This window comes from Procambarus clarkii, chromosome 10 (assembly GCF_040958095.1).
Source record: "Procambarus clarkii isolate CNS0578487 chromosome 10, FALCON_Pclarkii_2.0, whole genome shotgun sequence".
Lineage (NCBI taxonomy): Eukaryota > Metazoa > Arthropoda > Malacostraca > Decapoda > Cambaridae > Procambarus > Procambarus clarkii.
Window position 1 is genome coordinate 19,092,486 of NC_091159.1, and position 18,959 is coordinate 19,111,444.

The following is an 18,959-nucleotide window of genomic DNA, read 5'->3' on the forward strand; positions in this document are numbered from 1 at the left end:
TCAAGGTCTCTGTATTTACGTGACTTGGCCGCTTCCCGGTGATTGGCAGCTCCTCCTGCTTGTGTAGCACTGAAGTCAACATAGGTATTGGCTAAAGTTGAAACGCAAGTGTAGTCCCACACCAACTGTCTACCATTCTTCCAGGGGTTCACCGTAATTCCGTCTGGGCGACCGACAGGCTCATCAGAGTTGCGGGACATTAGGTAACGGGGCTCTCTCTCTGCTGGACAACCGGCTGTGGTAAGGCTTCTCTTAATAATGTCATTAACCTCGCCGTGTCTTGCATGCCATCCTCCGGTCCTTTGGCAAAGAAGGCCATGCCGTCCATATCTGTCGGCCTCTGCCTCGCCGCAAATACACCTGTATTCGGTGTGGATTGGGGCAGCTAGGCGAAGAGCCACGGCAATTCGGAGGGCCTGCGGTGTGAGACGGGTGCCGGTTGCTGACATTGGGGTTGCTAATAGGAAATCACCTGCATGGGGAGCTGCTACAGCTCTAAGTCGGGCAGTGTCATGTGGTGTCGTCGCAGCTTCTAGCAAAGTTGCAGCTTCTTGGTCGGCAATGGGGCGATCCCAGCTGGATTGCTTATGGGCTTCAGAAGGCGGTGGTTGGGGTGCTGGTCCTGCGAGAGAGACCCATTTGGTTGTGCAGTCTGTGAAGCTGGGATCATGCACCCCTGCCTGTTGAACTAGGTGCTCAGGTAGGATTTCCTTCACCAGGTTGTCAGACCCCACTGAAGAGGACAGGAATGCTGGTACAGCAATTTGTGTTGCTGTGCGCACGCCAAGGCCCCCGAGTCTGACAGGAAGGGAGGCCTGTTTCCACTGAGTCGCTGAGGGAAAGATTGAGGGCTTTTTCTAGTGTTGATTTCAGCAAGCTGTCATACTCTTCTAATTTAATATTGTTGAAAGATGGCGAACATCTTATAAAGTAGGTCAGCCTGGGAAGGGACAAGCATCTGGTGATGAGGTAAAGTGCATCATGAGCATCGATGTCTTCAATCCTCTCGTTCATCCTCTTCAGGTCAGTGATCTTCTTACCAAGGACCACGTCGATGGCATTCCTTCCAAGAGGAGCACCTAGGAGTGTGCTGTCCTCAGGGTTGGTTGTATGAATGTCAGGCAAAACAACCTTTATTTGCTCTATTATGTGCTGGTTGGTGGAGGTTATTTCGCACTTGGAAGGGTTCAGGGTGAGGCCTAGGCTTGCTCCTTGCTCCTGGATTATTCTTATGTCGTCCAAGAGTGAGGCTGGGGAGCCGGCTAGAGTACCATCATCCAAAAACCAAATGTTGAGCTCACTGGACAGGTTATCGGTGACTTCCTTGATAACTAGGCAGAACAGAAAAGGAGCAAGGGGGTCACCTTGTTGGACACCTTCTTGTGATTCAATTTCATGTTCCCCAAAAAGCAGGGTTAGATTCTTGCTGTAGCATGAGTTTACAAACGGGTAGAGGGAAGGAAAAAGGCGATGAACTGCACTGAGTACTGCATCCCTTCTAACCAGATTGAAAGCATTTTTGAAGTCCAGCTTTATCAGGGCTTTTTCATTCGTAATGTTGGCAATGTAGGCTCTAGCTGCATGAGCAGCATATTATATATATATATATATATATATATATATATATATATATATATATATATATATATATATATATACACACACACACATACATACATACATACATACATACGTAATATAGAATTATACACATACATATATGCGTTAAATTTGATTGGTCCTCAAGCCAACATACATCAGAAAACTTTTAACCCCCTGAAGAATTCGAACCGAGTCAGCCAGGGTCTCCATGCCCCGTGGCGTGTCCAGCACTATAACCACTCAGCCACAGACTGTACACAAGTATTGGAGAGTCCTCTGACTTTTAATCCCCAATACCCAACAGCACTCGTGACTATTTTGGGCACAGATATTTCATGAAATCCCTTCAGCATGTTAGGGCCGCATGAGCCGTCATTTGTGTGTCAATCTTGAATGGTCCCCAAGCCAATATGCATCAAAAAACACTTGACCGCTGAAGGATTCGAACCCTGTCAGTTGACGGGTTGGCAGGTGACCCCATGGTGACCTCTCCCACACCACCCCGACACCCGGCAAACTTCTACACCTTACCAATATTTTCTTTCATACATTTCTCTACTTTTTGCATCCGAATTTTTCTCTTTGTGAAGATTAAATTTCTTTAGCATAAGGAAGATGGCGCGTGAATCTTTCCAGCAGTTTAGGGGTTAATGTGGACGATATACAAGTCTGCCTCCACTCATTGCTCATAGTGATATTGTATACTTGTTGTGTGGGAATTATTCACATTAATCCATTATTGCCAACAATGTTTTGACATTGTGATTTTTTCACTAATAACTGCTGGGAATCATGACATAATCGTGACTCATGGGTGTTGTCTTTCTGTGAAATATTAATGTATAATCATAATGTGTATTTTTTCTGTTTGATTGCAAGTGCAAATGAATGAAGTCTTTTGTTTTAAACTCAATTATTTGATGCAATGATTTACTTCTTCTGATCATTTATTGGTTTTAATTAACGTAATTGATATGTGATATAATTGATAATTTCAATGATAATTATTAATAGTTAGTATTTTGTATTTTTGAAACTAAGCAATTATATTTATTAATGTCAAACATTCCCCACCGCAAATTTAAATTTGCATATGAATAAATTAAACCAACTCAGCTGACACAAACTTTCTGGCGTGTGAAACTGAGATTCAACTTTTGCCACAAATCGAGTTTCTAACTTTGAGTCCGTTTGCTTGGAGGAGCCGGCAGGGGGAAGGGGGGGTGGTGGGAGACCGTCCACAACTATAACAGTATGCCTCTCTCTCTTCACCTCAACCACTTGGGCTGGACGGTAGAGCGACGGCCTCGCTTTGTGCAAGTCGCCGTTCAATCCTCGACCGTCAAAGTGGTTGGGCACCATTCCTTTCCTCCCGTCCCCATCCCTAATCCTTATCCTGACCCCTTCCAAGTGCTATATAGTTGTAATGGCTTGGCGCTTTTCCCTGAGAATTCTCTTTCTCTTCACGGCTAACTGTTTCCTTTCTGGTAGATTATATTGTTAGTCTTCATTTACGTCTTGTCATTCTCGCTGTCTGGAACTAATTGACTGCCACCAAACTGTGACCATTTGAGAAGTTCCTTACTGCTGTTACAATAGTTTAGACTTTCATATGATAGAGTCTGGTTGTGAATGAAGAAGTGCCTCGCATATGCCAATAGGCTCTATGAAGTTTCCTAAATGGTTCTCATGTTCTTTAATCTTCTCATGTTACCTCATCTGTTCTTCTGCGGAGGAAGGGGGGGGGGTCTAATTGTCTGAGGTCAGGGGATCCATAGTATTGACGAGTACAAACTCTCAAGGTGTCTATGAGCTCTGAGCTACAGTCACTTGAGAGACTCCAGTTTACCCTCAGAGCTCCAGCCACAGTTTCAAAACTCACCAAATTCTGTTTTCAAACTAACTGACGTCGCAGGTAAACATTACATTAGGGGGACGTCGATACAAGAATAACTGGTAGTTATGATATTTGAGGTGCTGTCAGGCGTTCGCTGCATTCTATACACGTAAAAGGAAATGTCTGTATGTCTGTCTGTCTGTGTCTGTATGTCTGTCTGTCTGTACTCACCAAATTGTGCTTGCGGGGGTTGAGCTCTGGCTCTTTGGTCCCGCCTCTCAACCGTCAATCAACAGAGGGTCTGTGTCTGTCTCTGTCTGTGTCTGTTCGGGGTTAGAGGCCGGACGGGTGCGGCTAGCCTCACTCAACTGCCCCCTGGTGAAGTGTGATTACATAGCGAGTGTCGAAGTGTGGTAGAGGCCGATCCCCAAGACTCTGGAAGCAGGACTGGCTTCTGTTGCCACAACCAGCGATTCCTGTGAAGTCTGAAACCTGGGTCTGGTTGTCCATAGTGTGTTACTGATACATGTAACATCCAGGGTGGAGTGCTAAGCCCAACATTGTTCAATGTTCTGATGCACAAATTAACAATTGACATTCCCACACTACCTGACGAAGCCGTCATCTGTTATGCCGATAACACATGCATTGTTGCAAATACCCAAACTAGACTTCAAGCTCTACTTGATGCACTCGCTGCTAAAAGCATTGAATGTGGTTTTGTTATCTCTATAACTAAATCCACAGCTCTCTATCCCCAAGAGAAAACTCATTTCTCCCTAACTTTCAAGGTCAACAACCAGATCGTTGAAACGTGTGGGCAGCACAAATACCTTGGAGTTGGTCAACAACCAGATCGTTGAGACGTGTGGGCAGCACAAATACCTTGGAGTTGGTCAACAACCAGATCGTTGAGACGTGTGGGCAGCACAAATACCTTGGAGTTGGTCAACAACCAGATCGTTGAGACGTGTGGGCAGCACAAATACCTTGGAGTTGGTCAACAACCAGATCGTTGAGACGTGTGGGCAGCACAAATACCTTGGAGTTGGTCAACAACCAGATCGTTGAGACGTGTGGGCAGCACAAATACCTTGGAGTTGGTCAACAACCAGATCGTTGAGACGTGTGGGCAGCACAAATACCTTGGAGTTGGTATCAACAGTGACATTGTAAACAATTTACATCGTAGGTTAAAAGACTTAAACCACTGAAAACACTTACCGGTAAGGATATTGATATTAATATTAAATATGCTAGATTATTCTATATAATGTTTATTTGATCTCTAGTTGAGTATCATGCTTTGCACCTATTTAACTTCCCCTCCTCTGTGTTGGACAAACTTGAAGTAGTACTGAATGAAGCCATGAGGATAATTCTTGGTGCCCAAGATGCACAAGAATCAACATGAGGGAAGAACTGAAGCTTCCAACCATACTAGAGAGAATCATGCAAGTCAACACCACCTTTCGCCTTAAAGTCATGAGAGACCCTACATCTCCTGCATTGTTCAGAGACAAATTATTTAGTGCTGTTAACACCCTATTGACTGGTGCCGATATACCACCTCACTCTTTTGGTGAGTTGGTATGTCGGCTGATCAAAAATGCCTACAATTTTATCAAACTCAACATTCCTTTTAAGTGCAATCTACCTGTCTCTGATATTCCTCTTTATCTGTACCCCACCATTCGAGTATCATACACACCTGTCACCAAGAAAGATAACGAAAATCTTGCTCTTCTCAAAGCTGTCACACTCGAAACAATTGCCTCCTCCATCCAAAATTTAAAACCTAACGAGCACTGTGTCTACACCGACGGCTCAGTCCAATCCTCTACTGGACGGACTGCAGCAGCATGTAGGTTTTATAGAAATAATATTTGAACAAAGACTGTCAATGTCAGGTTAAACAACTGGCTGACCTCCACACAAGCAGAACTAGCAGCATTACAACTAGCTTCCAGTACATTAAAAAACATTGGAGGAGGAATAATATTTTGTGACTCAAAGTCTTCTCTTCAAGGAATCGAAAACTTCTCCTGGAAGATCGACAGCAAGAACCTCATACTACCAATTATTACCAACGACCTAATCGTTGCACGGAGTAAAGGGTTTCGAATCTCCTTTGTTTGGCTACGATCACACAATATATAACCCATCATAGTGACACAGACATTGCAGCCAAATTAAGAACATAAGAATAAAGGTAACTACAGAAGACCTATTGGCCCATACGAGGCAGCTCCTATCTATAACCACCCAATCCCACTCATATACATGTCCAACCCACGTTTGAAACAATCAAGGGCTCCAACCTCCACCACGTTACGCGGTAATTGATTCCACAAATGAACAACCCTTTTACCGAACCAGTATTTACCCAGATCGTTCCTAAATCTAAACTTATAAATTTATACCCATTGTTTCGTGTTATGTACTATGTTGATACTTTCAATGCTCTATTAATATCCCCTTTGTTATGTCCATTCATCGACTGGTACACCTCTAACTCTTCACCTTTGCAGAGAATGTAATTTAAGCTTTGTCAATCTTTCATCATATGACAGATTTCTAATTTGCGGGATTAACTTAGTCATCCACGCTGGCCACGTTCTAGTATATTTATATCCATTCGGCGACCAAAACTGAACGGAATAATCTAAATGGGGCCTAACCAGAGCAGGATATAGCTGAAGAACAACACCAGGTGTCTTATTAGTAACGCTTCGATTAATAAATCCTGGTGTCCTATTTGCCTTATTATGAACATTTATGCATTAATATTTTGCTTTTAAATTGTTACCAATCATAACTCCTTTTCGCAATCCGGCTTCCCAATCTCAACATCATTTAGCTCGTATCTTGCAACTATATAATCATTACCTAGCCTCAGAACCTTACATTTATCAGCATTAAACTGCATCTGCCAATCTTTTGACCATTTCAAAACCCTATTTAGATCGTCTTGAAGTGATAGCGAGTCTTTTTCCGTGTTTATTTCCCTCCCGATTTTTGTATCATCGGCCAATTTGCAAATATTGCTGCTCAAACCTGAATCTAAATCATTTAAATATATCATGAATAACAGAGGTCCCAGGACAGAGCCTTTGAGGCACTCCACTTACAACATTTTCCCATTGTGACTTAACCCCACTCATTGTTTCCTTTGGTATAGTCATGACCTAATCCACCTTAATATAGCACCCACAATATCACGAGCCTCCAACTTTTAATCAGTCTTTCATGTGGCAGTGTATCAAAAGCTTTGCTAAAGTCAAGGTACACAACATCACAAACCTTACCACTATCAACTGCCTCAACTATGCTAGAATAAGATGATAACAAATTTGTTAAACATGAACGGCCATTTGTAAAATCATGTTGTGAATCCTTTATTAATTTATGTTTTTCAAGATGAAGACGAATGGTATTTGCATGTAACGTGTAAATTAGCGAGTAACAAAGATTAAGTTGAATTAGATCTAGGTATCCCCATCTCTGCTGTCAAAACGATAGTTCTAAACACTCAGGTCTGATAGGAGAAAAATTACTGACTACCTACGACCTGAAAGCACCTGTATAAAAAGCTATGATTTGTTCAGTTCTGAAATCTATGTTTATGGGCAGCATAAAACGTCTACTAGACTATGCGACACAACTATGCGACACAGTGGTTGCCAGGATCAGGTTGAGTTAATGTTACCTGTGGCAGGTGGCAACAGGTGACGGATCTCCCAATCCTGAGCACTCCAGGTGCAAACTCTATGAGCAGGAACTGGGGCATGATCTTGCATACTACATCACCGAATGCCCAGTTATCAGACCAGTTGGCACGAGGTACCTGTAGCATTGCAATTACTTTATTCACTCTCGTGTTCTTGAGGATATTCTCATATTGTACCCAAAATTTGCCAGTGCAGGCAACTGAGCATACGGCCCTGTATAACTAACCATCCTGTGAGATGGGGACGATTAGTATCACTGCTGCCTTATTCACTCTTGTGGTTATAATATCCTCATAATGAACTCAGAGTCTGCCAGTGCAGATTACTGTTCACATGCCTCTGTATGACTAACCATCCTGTGTGATGGGGATTTTAGCATCACGTAGCTTGCTTTTTGACACACACTCACTGTACTTCCCTTAATATAGTCTAGGGTAGCTGCACAAATGCAGATGTACATAAATGTGTCAATAAAAAAAAATGTGAGGAAAGGAGAATGGGAGAGAGAGAGAGGGAGACAGGCAGAGACCCGGGCATCGCTGGGTACTCTCATCTCAATAAATGAGTATATCTGTCGTTTTGTCTTTACAATGTTTTAGCCGGATGTTTGGGGCTAGTCTCACGCAACTTTCCCTGGTGATTGGGGACTTTTTGAAGTCTCAAACGGTGCTCGGGGTCAGCTCCGATGCCACCGATGAAGGAAAATTGACCTCTGTACCTTCCACTTTCACCAAGTCAGTGGATATAAAATGTGTAGGCAAAAGTCCGTAACGTTTAGCATTTGTTTAAATATTAGTGTGTTCAGATATTGAGAAGCAAAATACAGTTCAGTTAACAAATCTGCAGTCAAGGCACATCCTTTTGATTAGTGATGCAGCTTGTGTAGTGAAAATGGTCAATACTCAACTGGAGATGGGTGACTTACCAGAAACATGGAAGACGGCTAATGTAGTCCCAATATACAGAAAGTGTGACAGGCAAGAGGCACTGAACTGCAGGCCAGTGTCTTTAACGTGAATACCATTCAAGCTGATGGAGAAGATCGCGATAAAGAACTTAGTAACACATCTGGAGAGAAGGGACTTCGTGACACACCACCAACACGGGTTCAGGGAGGGTAAATATTGCCTTACAGGTTTAATAGAATTCTACGACTAGGTGACAAAGATTTAAACTAGAAAGAGAAGGGTGAGCAGACTGCATTTTCTTTTACTGTCGGAAAGCCTTTGGCACAGTACCCCATAAGAGGCTGGTACATCAGCTGGAGAGAAAGGCAGGAGTAACTGGTAAGGTTCTCCAGTGGATAAGGGAGTACCTAAATAACAGGAAGCAGAGAGTTACGGTAAGGAGTGAAACCCAGATTGGCGTGATGTTACCAGTGGAGTCCCACAGGGCTCTGTACCAGGGCCTATCCTGTTTCTGATATACGTAAACGATCTCCCGGAGGGTATAGACTCATTCCTCTCAATGTTTGCTGAGGACACCAAAATTTTGAGAACGATTAAGACAGAAGAGGACGGCTTGAGGCTTTAAGAAGGCCTGGACAAACTGAAGGAATGGTCCAACAACTGGCTGTTAGAGTTTAACCCAAGCAAATGTAATGTAATGAAGATAGGTGTAGGGAGCAGGAGGCCAGATACAAGGTATCATTTGGGAGCGGAAATTCTTCATGAATCAAAGAAAGAGAAAGACCTGGGGATGATATCACACCAGACTTGTCCTCCGAGCCCACATCAATTGGAGCCCACATCAGCGGCAAATGCCAGGTTAGCCAACATAAGAACAGCTTTTAGAAACTTGTGTAAGGAATCATTCAGAACCTTGTATACCACAAATGTCAGACCAATCCTGGAGTATGCGGCTCAAACATGGAGTCCATATCTCGTCTAGCCCAAGACTAAATTGAAGAAGGTTCAGAGTTATGCCACCAGACTAGTACCCGGGCTGAGGGGTATGAGATACGAGGAAAGGCTACGGGAACTACACCTAACGACGCTGGAAGACAGAAGAGTCAGGGGAGACATAATAGCCACATACAAGATTCACAGAGGAATTGATAGGGTAAAAAAAACAGGTTATTTAAAACAAGGGACACATGCACTAGGGGACACAGGTGGAAACTGAGTACCCACATGAGCCACAGGGGCGTTAGAAAACTTTTTCAGTGTCAGAGTAGTTAACAGGTGGAATGCATTAGGCAGTGATTTGGTGGAGGCTGACTCCATACACAGTTTCAAATGTAGATATGATAGAGCCCAGTAGGCTCAGGAACCTGTAGATCAGTTGATTGACAGTTGAGAGGCAGGACCAAAGAGCCGAAGCTCAACCCCCGCAAGCACAAATAGGTGAGAGCAGTGACGAAGACAGTGCACTGTGAAGATGGTTACAGTGACGAAGACAGTGTGCTGATATCCAATCTCCAAGCAGGAGACTGGACACCAGCGAGGCGCTACATATCAAGAAGTCCAGACCAGCAATCAACAGCCAATTAACACATAATTACATTCTACCCACTCCAAGACCCAGAGCCAGCGCAGACACAGCATCCAGTTACCCTACTAATACCCCCGATCCAATCATTCATTGATACCCCCTTGATCCATTTATTCCTTGATATCTTTAATACCTCCTTGTTATGGCATTCATGCTGCACCTCACCCAGAGAGTATATAATTCGATGTTTGACACGGTAAAATTGTCTTTGAAAATGTAAGGTGTACTTTGCAAAACGCATCCCCAGGCGTCATATTACAGTAGAGTGTAAAAAATAAACTTTGGAGAGTTAATTTTTCAACTTCCCTCGATAGTGAAGAAAAACATAAAAAATATTGACAAGATTCGTGTTAGAATCATTAATCATATAATGATTCTAACACGAATATGATTCTATATAAAGATCTCAGTACATAGGCAAGACAACAGCGTCTCTTTCCAGGCGACTAACAATGCACAAACAACAGGGCTCCATCAAGGAACATATAATCTCCTCACACAACCAGACCATCACCAGAGAAATCTTAACAAGCAACACAGAAATTATCGACAGATACAACGACAACAGGAGACTTGACATCAGCGAGGCCCTACACACCAAAAAGTCAAAACCAGCAATCAACAGCCAATTAACACATAATTACATTCTACCCACTTCAAACCCTGAACCAGCACAGAAGCCAGAAGATAAAACACGCAATATACTCATTGTTTCGAGTTCTGTCTTTTCCCATTTGATTTCTGTCCTGTCACCTCACCCAAAAACATTTGTATCCTATCACCTCACCCAAAAACGAATATAATCACGATCTGAGTATGTAAAATTGTCTTTGAAAATGTCAGAAGTGTTCTTGCGAAACGTACCCTAGGCGTCAGACCACAAATAAAAGTGTGAAAATGAACTTTGAAGAGTTAATTTTTCAACTACCCCCGACAGTGAAGAAAAACAGAAGAAATATTGAGAAGATTCGTGTTAGAATCATAAATCTTACCTTCTCGGTCATATTCAACAATATTATATATATATATATATATATATATATATATATATATATATATATATATATATATATATATATATATATATATATATATATTAGTATATTTTGGTAGCAGTCTTTCCTGTAGACATATATTATTAAATATGACCGAAAAAGTAAGATTAATAATTCTAACACGAATTTTCTCAATCTTTCGTACATTACGCTTCACTGTTGGAGGTAAATCAAAAATCACTTCTCCAAAATTCATTTTTATTTCTAGTCTGACGCGACACGGGCGCGTTTCGTAAAACTTATTACATTTTCAAAGACTTCACAAATACACAACTGATTAGAACTTGCGTTTCCCTGATTTTATATCTACATTTGAGTGAGGTGGGAAGGGTGATGTGGCATTACATTTGAGTGAGGTGGGAAGGGTGATGTGGCATTAACACAAGACAGAACACTAGGGGATATTAATAGGGTATTAAAAGTATCAACACAAGACAGAACAGAAACAATGGGTATTGAATAGAAGTGTTTGTAGAAAGCCTATTGGTCCATATTTCTTGATGCTTCTATATTGGAGCGGAGTCTTGAGGTGGGTAGAATATAGTTGTGCAATAATTGGCTGTTGATTGCTGGTGTTGACTTCTTGATGTGTAGTGCCTCGCAAACGTCAAGCCGCCTGCTATCGCTGTATCTATCGATGATTTCTGTGTTGTTTACTAGGATTTCTCTGGCGATGGTATGGTTATGGGAAGAGATTATATGTTCCTTAATGGAGCCCTGTTGTTTATGCATCGTTAAGCGCCTAGAAAGAGATGTTGTTGTCTTGCCTATATACTGGGTTTTTTGGAGCTTACAGTCCCCAAGTGGGCATTTGAAGGCATAGACGACGTTAGTCTCTTTTAAAGCGTTCTGTTTTGTGTCTGGAGAGTTTCTCATGAGTAGGCTGGCCGTTTTTCTGGTTTTATAGTAAATCGTCAGTTGTATCCTCTGATTTTTGTCTGTAGGGATAACGTTTCTATTAACAATATCTTTCAGGACCCTTTCCTCGGTTTTATAAGCTGTGGAAAAGAAGTTCCTGTAAAATAGTCTAATAGGGGGTATAGGTGTTGTGTTAGTTGTCTCTTCGGAGGTTGCATGGCTTTTCACTTTCCTTCTTAAGAAGGAAAGTGAAAAGCCATGCAACCTCCGAAGAGACAACTAACACAACACCTATACCCCCTATTAGACTATTTTACAGGAACTTCTTTTCCACAGCTTATAAAACCGAGGAAAGGGTCCTGAAAGATATTGTTAATAGAAACGTTATCCCTACAGACAAAAATCAGAGGATACAACTGACGATTTACTATAAAACCAGAAAAACGGCCAGCCTACTCATGAGAAACTCTCCAGACACAAAACAGAACGCTTTAAAAGAGACTAACGTCGTCTATGCCTTCAAATGCCCACTTGGGGACTGTAAGCTCCAAAAAACCCAGTATATAGGCAAGACAACAACATCTCTTTCTAGGCGCTTAACGATGCATAAACAACAGGGCTCCATTAAGGAACATATAATCTCTTCCCATAACCAAACCATCGCCAGAGAAATCCTAGTAAACAACACAGAAATCATCGATAGATACAGCGATAGCAGGCGGCTTGACGTTTGCGAGGCACTACACATCAAGAAGTCAACACCAGCAATCAACAGCCAATTATTGCACAACTATATTCTACCCACCTCAAGACTCCGCTCCAATATAGAAGCATCAAGAAATATGGACCAATAGGCTTTCTACAAACACTTCTATTCAATACCCATTGTTTCTGTTCTGTCTTGTGTTGATACTTTTAATACCCTATTAATATCCCCTAGTGTTCTGTCTTGTGTTAATGCCACATCACCCTTCCCACCTCACTCAAATGTAATGCCACATCACCCTTCCCACCTCACTCAAATGTAGATATAAAATCAGGGAAACGCAAGTTCTAATCAGTTGTGTATTTGTGAAGTCTTTGAAAATGTAATAAGTTTTACGAAACGCGCCCGTGTCGCGTCAGACTAGAAATAAAAATGAATTTTGGAGAAGTGATTTTTGATTTACCTCCAACAGTGAAGCGTAATGTACGAAAGATTGAGAAAATTCGTGTTAGAATTATTAATCTTACTTTTTCGGTCATATTTAATAATATATATATATATATATATATATATATATATATATATATATATATATATATATATATATATATATATATATATATATATTATTAAATATGACCGAAAAAGTAAGAGATATATATATATATATATATATATATATATATATATCTTACTTTTTCGGTCATATTTAATAATATATATATATATATATATATATATATATATATATATATATATATATATATATATATATATATATATATATATATATATATATATATATTATTAAATATGACCGAAAAAGTAAGATTAATAATTCTAACACGAATTTTCTCAATCTTTCGTACATTACGCTTCACTGTTGGAGGTAAATCAAAAATCACTTCTCCAAAATTCATTTTTATTTCTAGTCTGACGCGACACGGGCGCGTTTCGTAAAACTTTTTTACGAAAAACGTTTCGTAAAAACGTTTTTCGTTTCGTACGTTAAACGTTTCTAGGCGTTTAACGATGCATAAGCAAGAGGGCTCCATTAAGGAACATATAATCTCTTCCCATAACCAAACCATCGCCAGAGAAATCCTAGTAAACAACACAGAAATCATCGATAGATACAGCGATAGCAGGCGGCTTGACGTTTGCGAGGCACTACACATCAAGAAGTCAACACCAGCAATCAACAGCCAATTATTGCACAACTATATTCTACCCACCTCAAGACTCCGCTCCAATATAGAAGCATCAAGAAATATGGACCAATAGGCTTTCTACAAACACTTCTATTCAATACCCATTGTTTCTGTTCTGTCTTGTGTTGATACTTTTAATACCCTATTAATATCCCCTCCTGTTCTGTCTTGTGTTAATGCCACATCACCCTTCCCACCTCACTCAAATGTAGATATAAAATCAGAGATACGTTCTAATCAGTTGTGTATTTGTGAAGTCTTTGAAAATGTAATAAGTTTTACGAAACGCGCCCGTGTCGCGTCAGACTAGAAATAAAAATGAATTTTGGAGAAGTGATTTTTTATTTACCTCCAACAGTGAAGCGTAATGTACGAAAGATTGAGAAAATTCGTGTTAGAATTATTAATCTTACTTTTTCGGTCATATTTAATAATATATGTCTACAGGAAAGACTGCTACCAAAATATACTAATATATATACTAATATATATATATATATATATTATATATATATGTCGTACCTAGTAGCCAGAACGCAATTCTCGGCCTACTATGCAACGCCCGATTTGCCTAATAAGCCAAGTTTTCATGAATTAATATATTTTCTCTAATTTTTTTCTTATGAAATGATAAAGCTACCCATTTCATTATGTATGAGGTAATTTTTTTTGTATTGGAGTTAAAATTAACGTAATTAAATGACCGAACCTAACCAACCCTACCTAACCTAACCTAACCTATCTTTATAGATTAGGTTAGGTTAGGCAGCCAAAAAAGTTAGGTTAGGTTTTGTTAGGTAGGTTAGGTTAGGTAGGTTAGGTAGTCGAAAAAACATTAATTCATGAAAACTTGGCTTATTAGGCAAATCGGGCCTTGCATATTAGGCTGAGAAGTGCGTTCTGGCTACTAGGTACGACATATATTTTTATATATATATAAAGGCTGATCTTGTAGTTTGTGGTGTTGGAAATTATGAAGGGGTCTTCTCGTTTCAGTAGGTAGCTGTTCTTGAGTCTTTACAGCAGGTTTACCGAGAGCCTCCAGACACATGCTCAGGGGCTCCAGCTTGAGCCATATATGGAGGTTGACACTGCCTACTGTATCATTGATTGGTACATTTGCTACAAATCGTACTCCTCTGTTTTTAATGTAATTTTAGCATGTTTGATTTATTTTCTATTAAAGAATGTGGAGTGGATGGATGTTGTAACAAAGGGATGATAAGCATGTGTACAGGTGAGTGTCACATGCGGAGTTTGGTTGACTCGGTACAGCTGTGCTAACTGGGCTTTCCCCATTGCTGTTGATATGTTCAGTCGACTTTTATAATCTTGATAATCCGTAGCCTAAGATTGTGCTGGTGTTCTGGAGAGGAATGAAGTCACCACCGATGTTAATGGCTGCAAGTGAACTAGCCCAACAGCCTTACGAACAAAGCTTTATTTCGTTAGGATTTGTCACTATTGTCCAAATTAGATACCATCTTGTTGTTTGCCAGTTCTTCTTTTGTCACAAATAACTGTGTCGTGCTTTGTCCAGCTGGTGTCGACCTCACTACGTGAATAATATCGTCGGAGAACAGGTGATGGTCGGCGCATTATATTTTGGTAACGGGAGGTCACTGACAACGGTGGAAGTGTTGTGTATTGCTGCACGACTCCTGGGACCCCCTGCACGACCCCTGGGACCCCCTGCACGACCCCCTGCTGATAGGGAGTTCCTCAGGGGGTCGTAGTACTTCCGCTACTCTGTTGCTCGAGAGTGGACTATTTATTCTGTCTTTAGGAAGTTGTTAACTCGTCTATGGAAAATCGCGCCGTCATCGGTGTGGTGTAGCAGCCAGCGGCCCTGGTCGCATTATATTGATAATTGTATTGGCTTTGGAATGCTGTCAGTAGCATCATATTATGTTAACAGCGTTTTGAGTTAATCTATGGCTTCTGAAACCTTCCGTGGTGCAGTGGTAAAACACTCGCTCCGCTCTTCGCGAGCAATTTGTCCTGGGTTCATATCCTGGCTGGGGAGGATTGACTAGGTGTAAATCTTTAACTGTAGCCTATGTTTACCCAACAGTAAAATGGGTACCTGGTTGTTAAACGATTTGGCGGGGTCGTATTCCGGGGAAAATTAGGATTACGGATTATTAAAGCCACTAGCGTGAAGCGTGCTAGTGGCTTTACAAGACATTACATTACATTATTTAAGTATATAGATAATAGTATTCCATATGCTAGTTAACCCTATTTATGATGATGTTTTCTAGACCATTACTTGTTGTCTCTAACAAGAGAACTTGGCCTTTTTTTCATGGTTTTGAAAATAACATTTTCATAACCATGGAAATGTTTAGGATATTTATTCTAAATATTATAAGAATAAATATAATTGTCATAGTTGTGACGGCCTCTGGGAAAGAGGGAGGGATTTTCAGGGGAAAGCACCAAGTCATTACGACTATATAGCACTGGGAAGGGGTCAGGATTAGGATTTGGGATGGGACGTAGGAAAGGAATGGTGCCAAACCACTTGGACGGTCGGGGATTGAAAGCCGACCTGCATGAAGCGAGACAGTCGCTCTACCGTCCAGCCCAAGTAATGGTCTAGGGCCTCCCCAAGTAAGGGTCTAGTAATGGGGAGGTCAGGATCATCAGCAAGGTGATGGGTCAAGTAATGGGGCGGTCAGGATCACCAGCAAGGTGATGGGTCCAGTAATCAACAATTTACTAGAGTAGGGTCTAGTTACTGTATTCAAACATATGCTAACATCTATGGATTCAGCACTGAACATTTAACATTTTAAAACTTCACAAAGACGGGGCACTGGCGCCATGCCCCGTCTTCATGTGGGCACTGGGATGACCCAGACCACTTCCCCGTGTCACTCCCGATAAAATAACCATTAATTATGTAAAGTTTAAAAAGGCATTTCACGCATTTCACCTTCAAAACTTGCACAAACATTCTCCATTTATAGCTATTATACACGTTGACAAATCTCCAGTATTGCCACAATTGTTGACATTGTCATTGATGATCTAGAAATTAAAAACAAAACACCTAGAATTGTCCAATTTCCATCGAATAAAGATAAAATCTAGGCATTATTGCAATATTAAAAACAAAACTAACACACTTTTAAAAAGAATCATGGTTGGGCTCACTATTATTACAATGATGTTGTTAGTACTCACAGGTGATCTGGAGAGCTGTGGAGGTGGTAACGGCATGACCTGGCAGGTTGGGGTTGTGGGCCCGGCAGGTGAGTGTGGCTCCGTGGTCCTCGGCCTCCGGCACCAGCGTTACCCATGATGATGTCACCTCTCCCAGCCTCAGTGACTGTAGTAAAGATAATGATGGCTTGTTAGTGTGGTTGACTAGTTTGACTCGGTAGTGTGATTAGCTACTGTGATTGGCTAGTGTGACTAGGTAGTGTGTTTGAGGTTATTTGTTAAGTGTGTTGTGCTCTATCAGTGTGTTTGATTATCTTTTAGTGTGTGTGTGTGTGTGTGTGTGTGTGTGTGTGTGTGTGTATTCACCAGGTTTCACCTAGTTGTGCTTGCGGGGGTTGAGCTCTGCTCTTTCGGCCCGCCTCTCAACTGTCAATCAATCAACGATCATATCAATCAATCACAATCAACAATCAAAAGCAATCAATCAACGATCAAAAACAATCAATCAACGATCAAAAACAATCAACGATCAAAAACAATCAACGATCAAATGTGTGTGCGCGCGTGAGTGTGCGTGTGCGTGTGTGAAGCAAATTTGTTCATAAATATCTGAGCCTCACACACACACTTATTCTATACATAAAAAAAAAACAGTAGATTATATGCACGACCTGCTTGAGAGTACTCGGACAGGGCATCGCATTTTTAGTTGCAGTTATTTCCGTTTTAAGGGTAACATGTTAAGAGCGGTTAACCCACATGTCACAGATGTTTGCTTTGAAATGGAACAGTCAAGTTAGGCCTAGAGTGACTTAATTAGACTTAATGAGTACGGAATTATTGAAAGAAGGCACCATGTTTAGAGAGCTGTTAGGACCATCTGTGGCCCTGATAAGCTCAATTATTTAGAAATTCGTAGGATATCAACACTACACAAGACGTAACTTGAGCAACGGTAAAAGTATCAGATGCACGAAGGATTTTATCGTGAGACTCGGAGGAACATTGGGAAAGCAAAATTTGCGATCAACTTTAAAATCGGGACATTCTAAGTGATGCAGCACAGGTGTTGGTCGAGGTGTTCCAACCGTGCAGGACTTTGATTCACTAGATACCCAAGACTTAAGTGCATGTGGATAATACACAACCAAGACAGAGCCGTTCCCTATCTGTTATGATGGTGGGAGAAGCCCACGGGGATATGGCCTACGGCTGCATCACGTTATATATGTAACGTGTTGTATCACGTTACAAATCATTAACGCGATACATCACGTTAACGTGATCTCTTTGTGCATACAGTTTACTATTGACAATACACGACTACTCGTCTCTCCAGTGGTTGTGAACTGTACTGTGAAAGACAAAGTAACAGTCTGATTATGAATTTTCAGGGAGATGAGACCAGCACGAATGGCTTCTCTAGCAGTAGCTTGTGCGAGGTCATTAGAGGCAACACCAACACTGCTCAGGACCTGGCAAAAAACCAGTCTTATATCTGCAAGAGAAATTGATCCCTATTGGATGGGAAAGGTTGAGACTCCAGAGCCATGAGGGCACTACGAGTGTCGGCAAAATAATAAACGAACATTGTTATATAAAATGTAACTGATGCAGAGGGCACAAAATTGTATAAAAATCCATAGTGGAAAAAATAATGGAGTAGTCAAAGTCTTCAGCAGACTTTGACCCATCTGTAAACTGAACAACTGCATGCGAATAACAGTGAAAATGTTTAAGAAAAAGGCGTTTCGTAACTGTAGGGAGGGGGGGGGGGGAGAAAGTCTCTACTGTACCTTTAAGCCTTTGTCAAGACTTTACAAAAGGTAACAAGTTAAGCCGTCCACAAGGACAGGTTAATGTAGGAACAATTCAAGACAAAACACTGCAGGTGTGTGCCTAGAGAGAGCAAAGAGGCTAGCCTTGAAGTAACACAATGACAAGATGAAGCAACACAGCTTTCGATAACAGTAGAAGTTAAGGTACAGTACAACAATACATGATGGTGTTAGACGGACCGTTTGAAGCATCGAAGACAGTACTGAATGCCTTCAGATGGCCCCAGAGCCGCGACGCCATTACTAAGACGACGATGAGTCTACAACGAAACCCGCGAGAACGCCACCTCCTTCGTTCACCTGTCTGTCCCCTAAGAAGGGGATTCGAAGACTTTGAGTAGAATATGGTCCATGGAGCAATTACCTCTGAGGTAATTGCCATGGGACGATCAAGACGGGATGAGGCGGGTAGCAAAGATCAAACTCAAGAGCTTTGTCTTATTGTTATTCACTAGTT

At 41.2% G+C, this 18,959-nt stretch overlaps 1 protein-coding gene across 1 annotated transcript in view; it reads right to left on the minus strand.

Moving 5' to 3' along the window:
- The window catches only part of LOC138363004 (synaptogenesis protein syg-2-like), a 233,697-nt gene that overhangs the window by 101,189 nt on the left and 113,549 nt on the right, over nt 1-18,959 (minus strand). Inside the window, exon 5 of the mRNA XM_069321682.1 lies at nt 16,686-16,830. Within this exon, the coding sequence (XP_069177783.1) occupies nt 16,686-16,830 (145 nt within the window). The remainder of the gene's footprint in view (nt 1-16,685; nt 16,831-18,959) is intronic.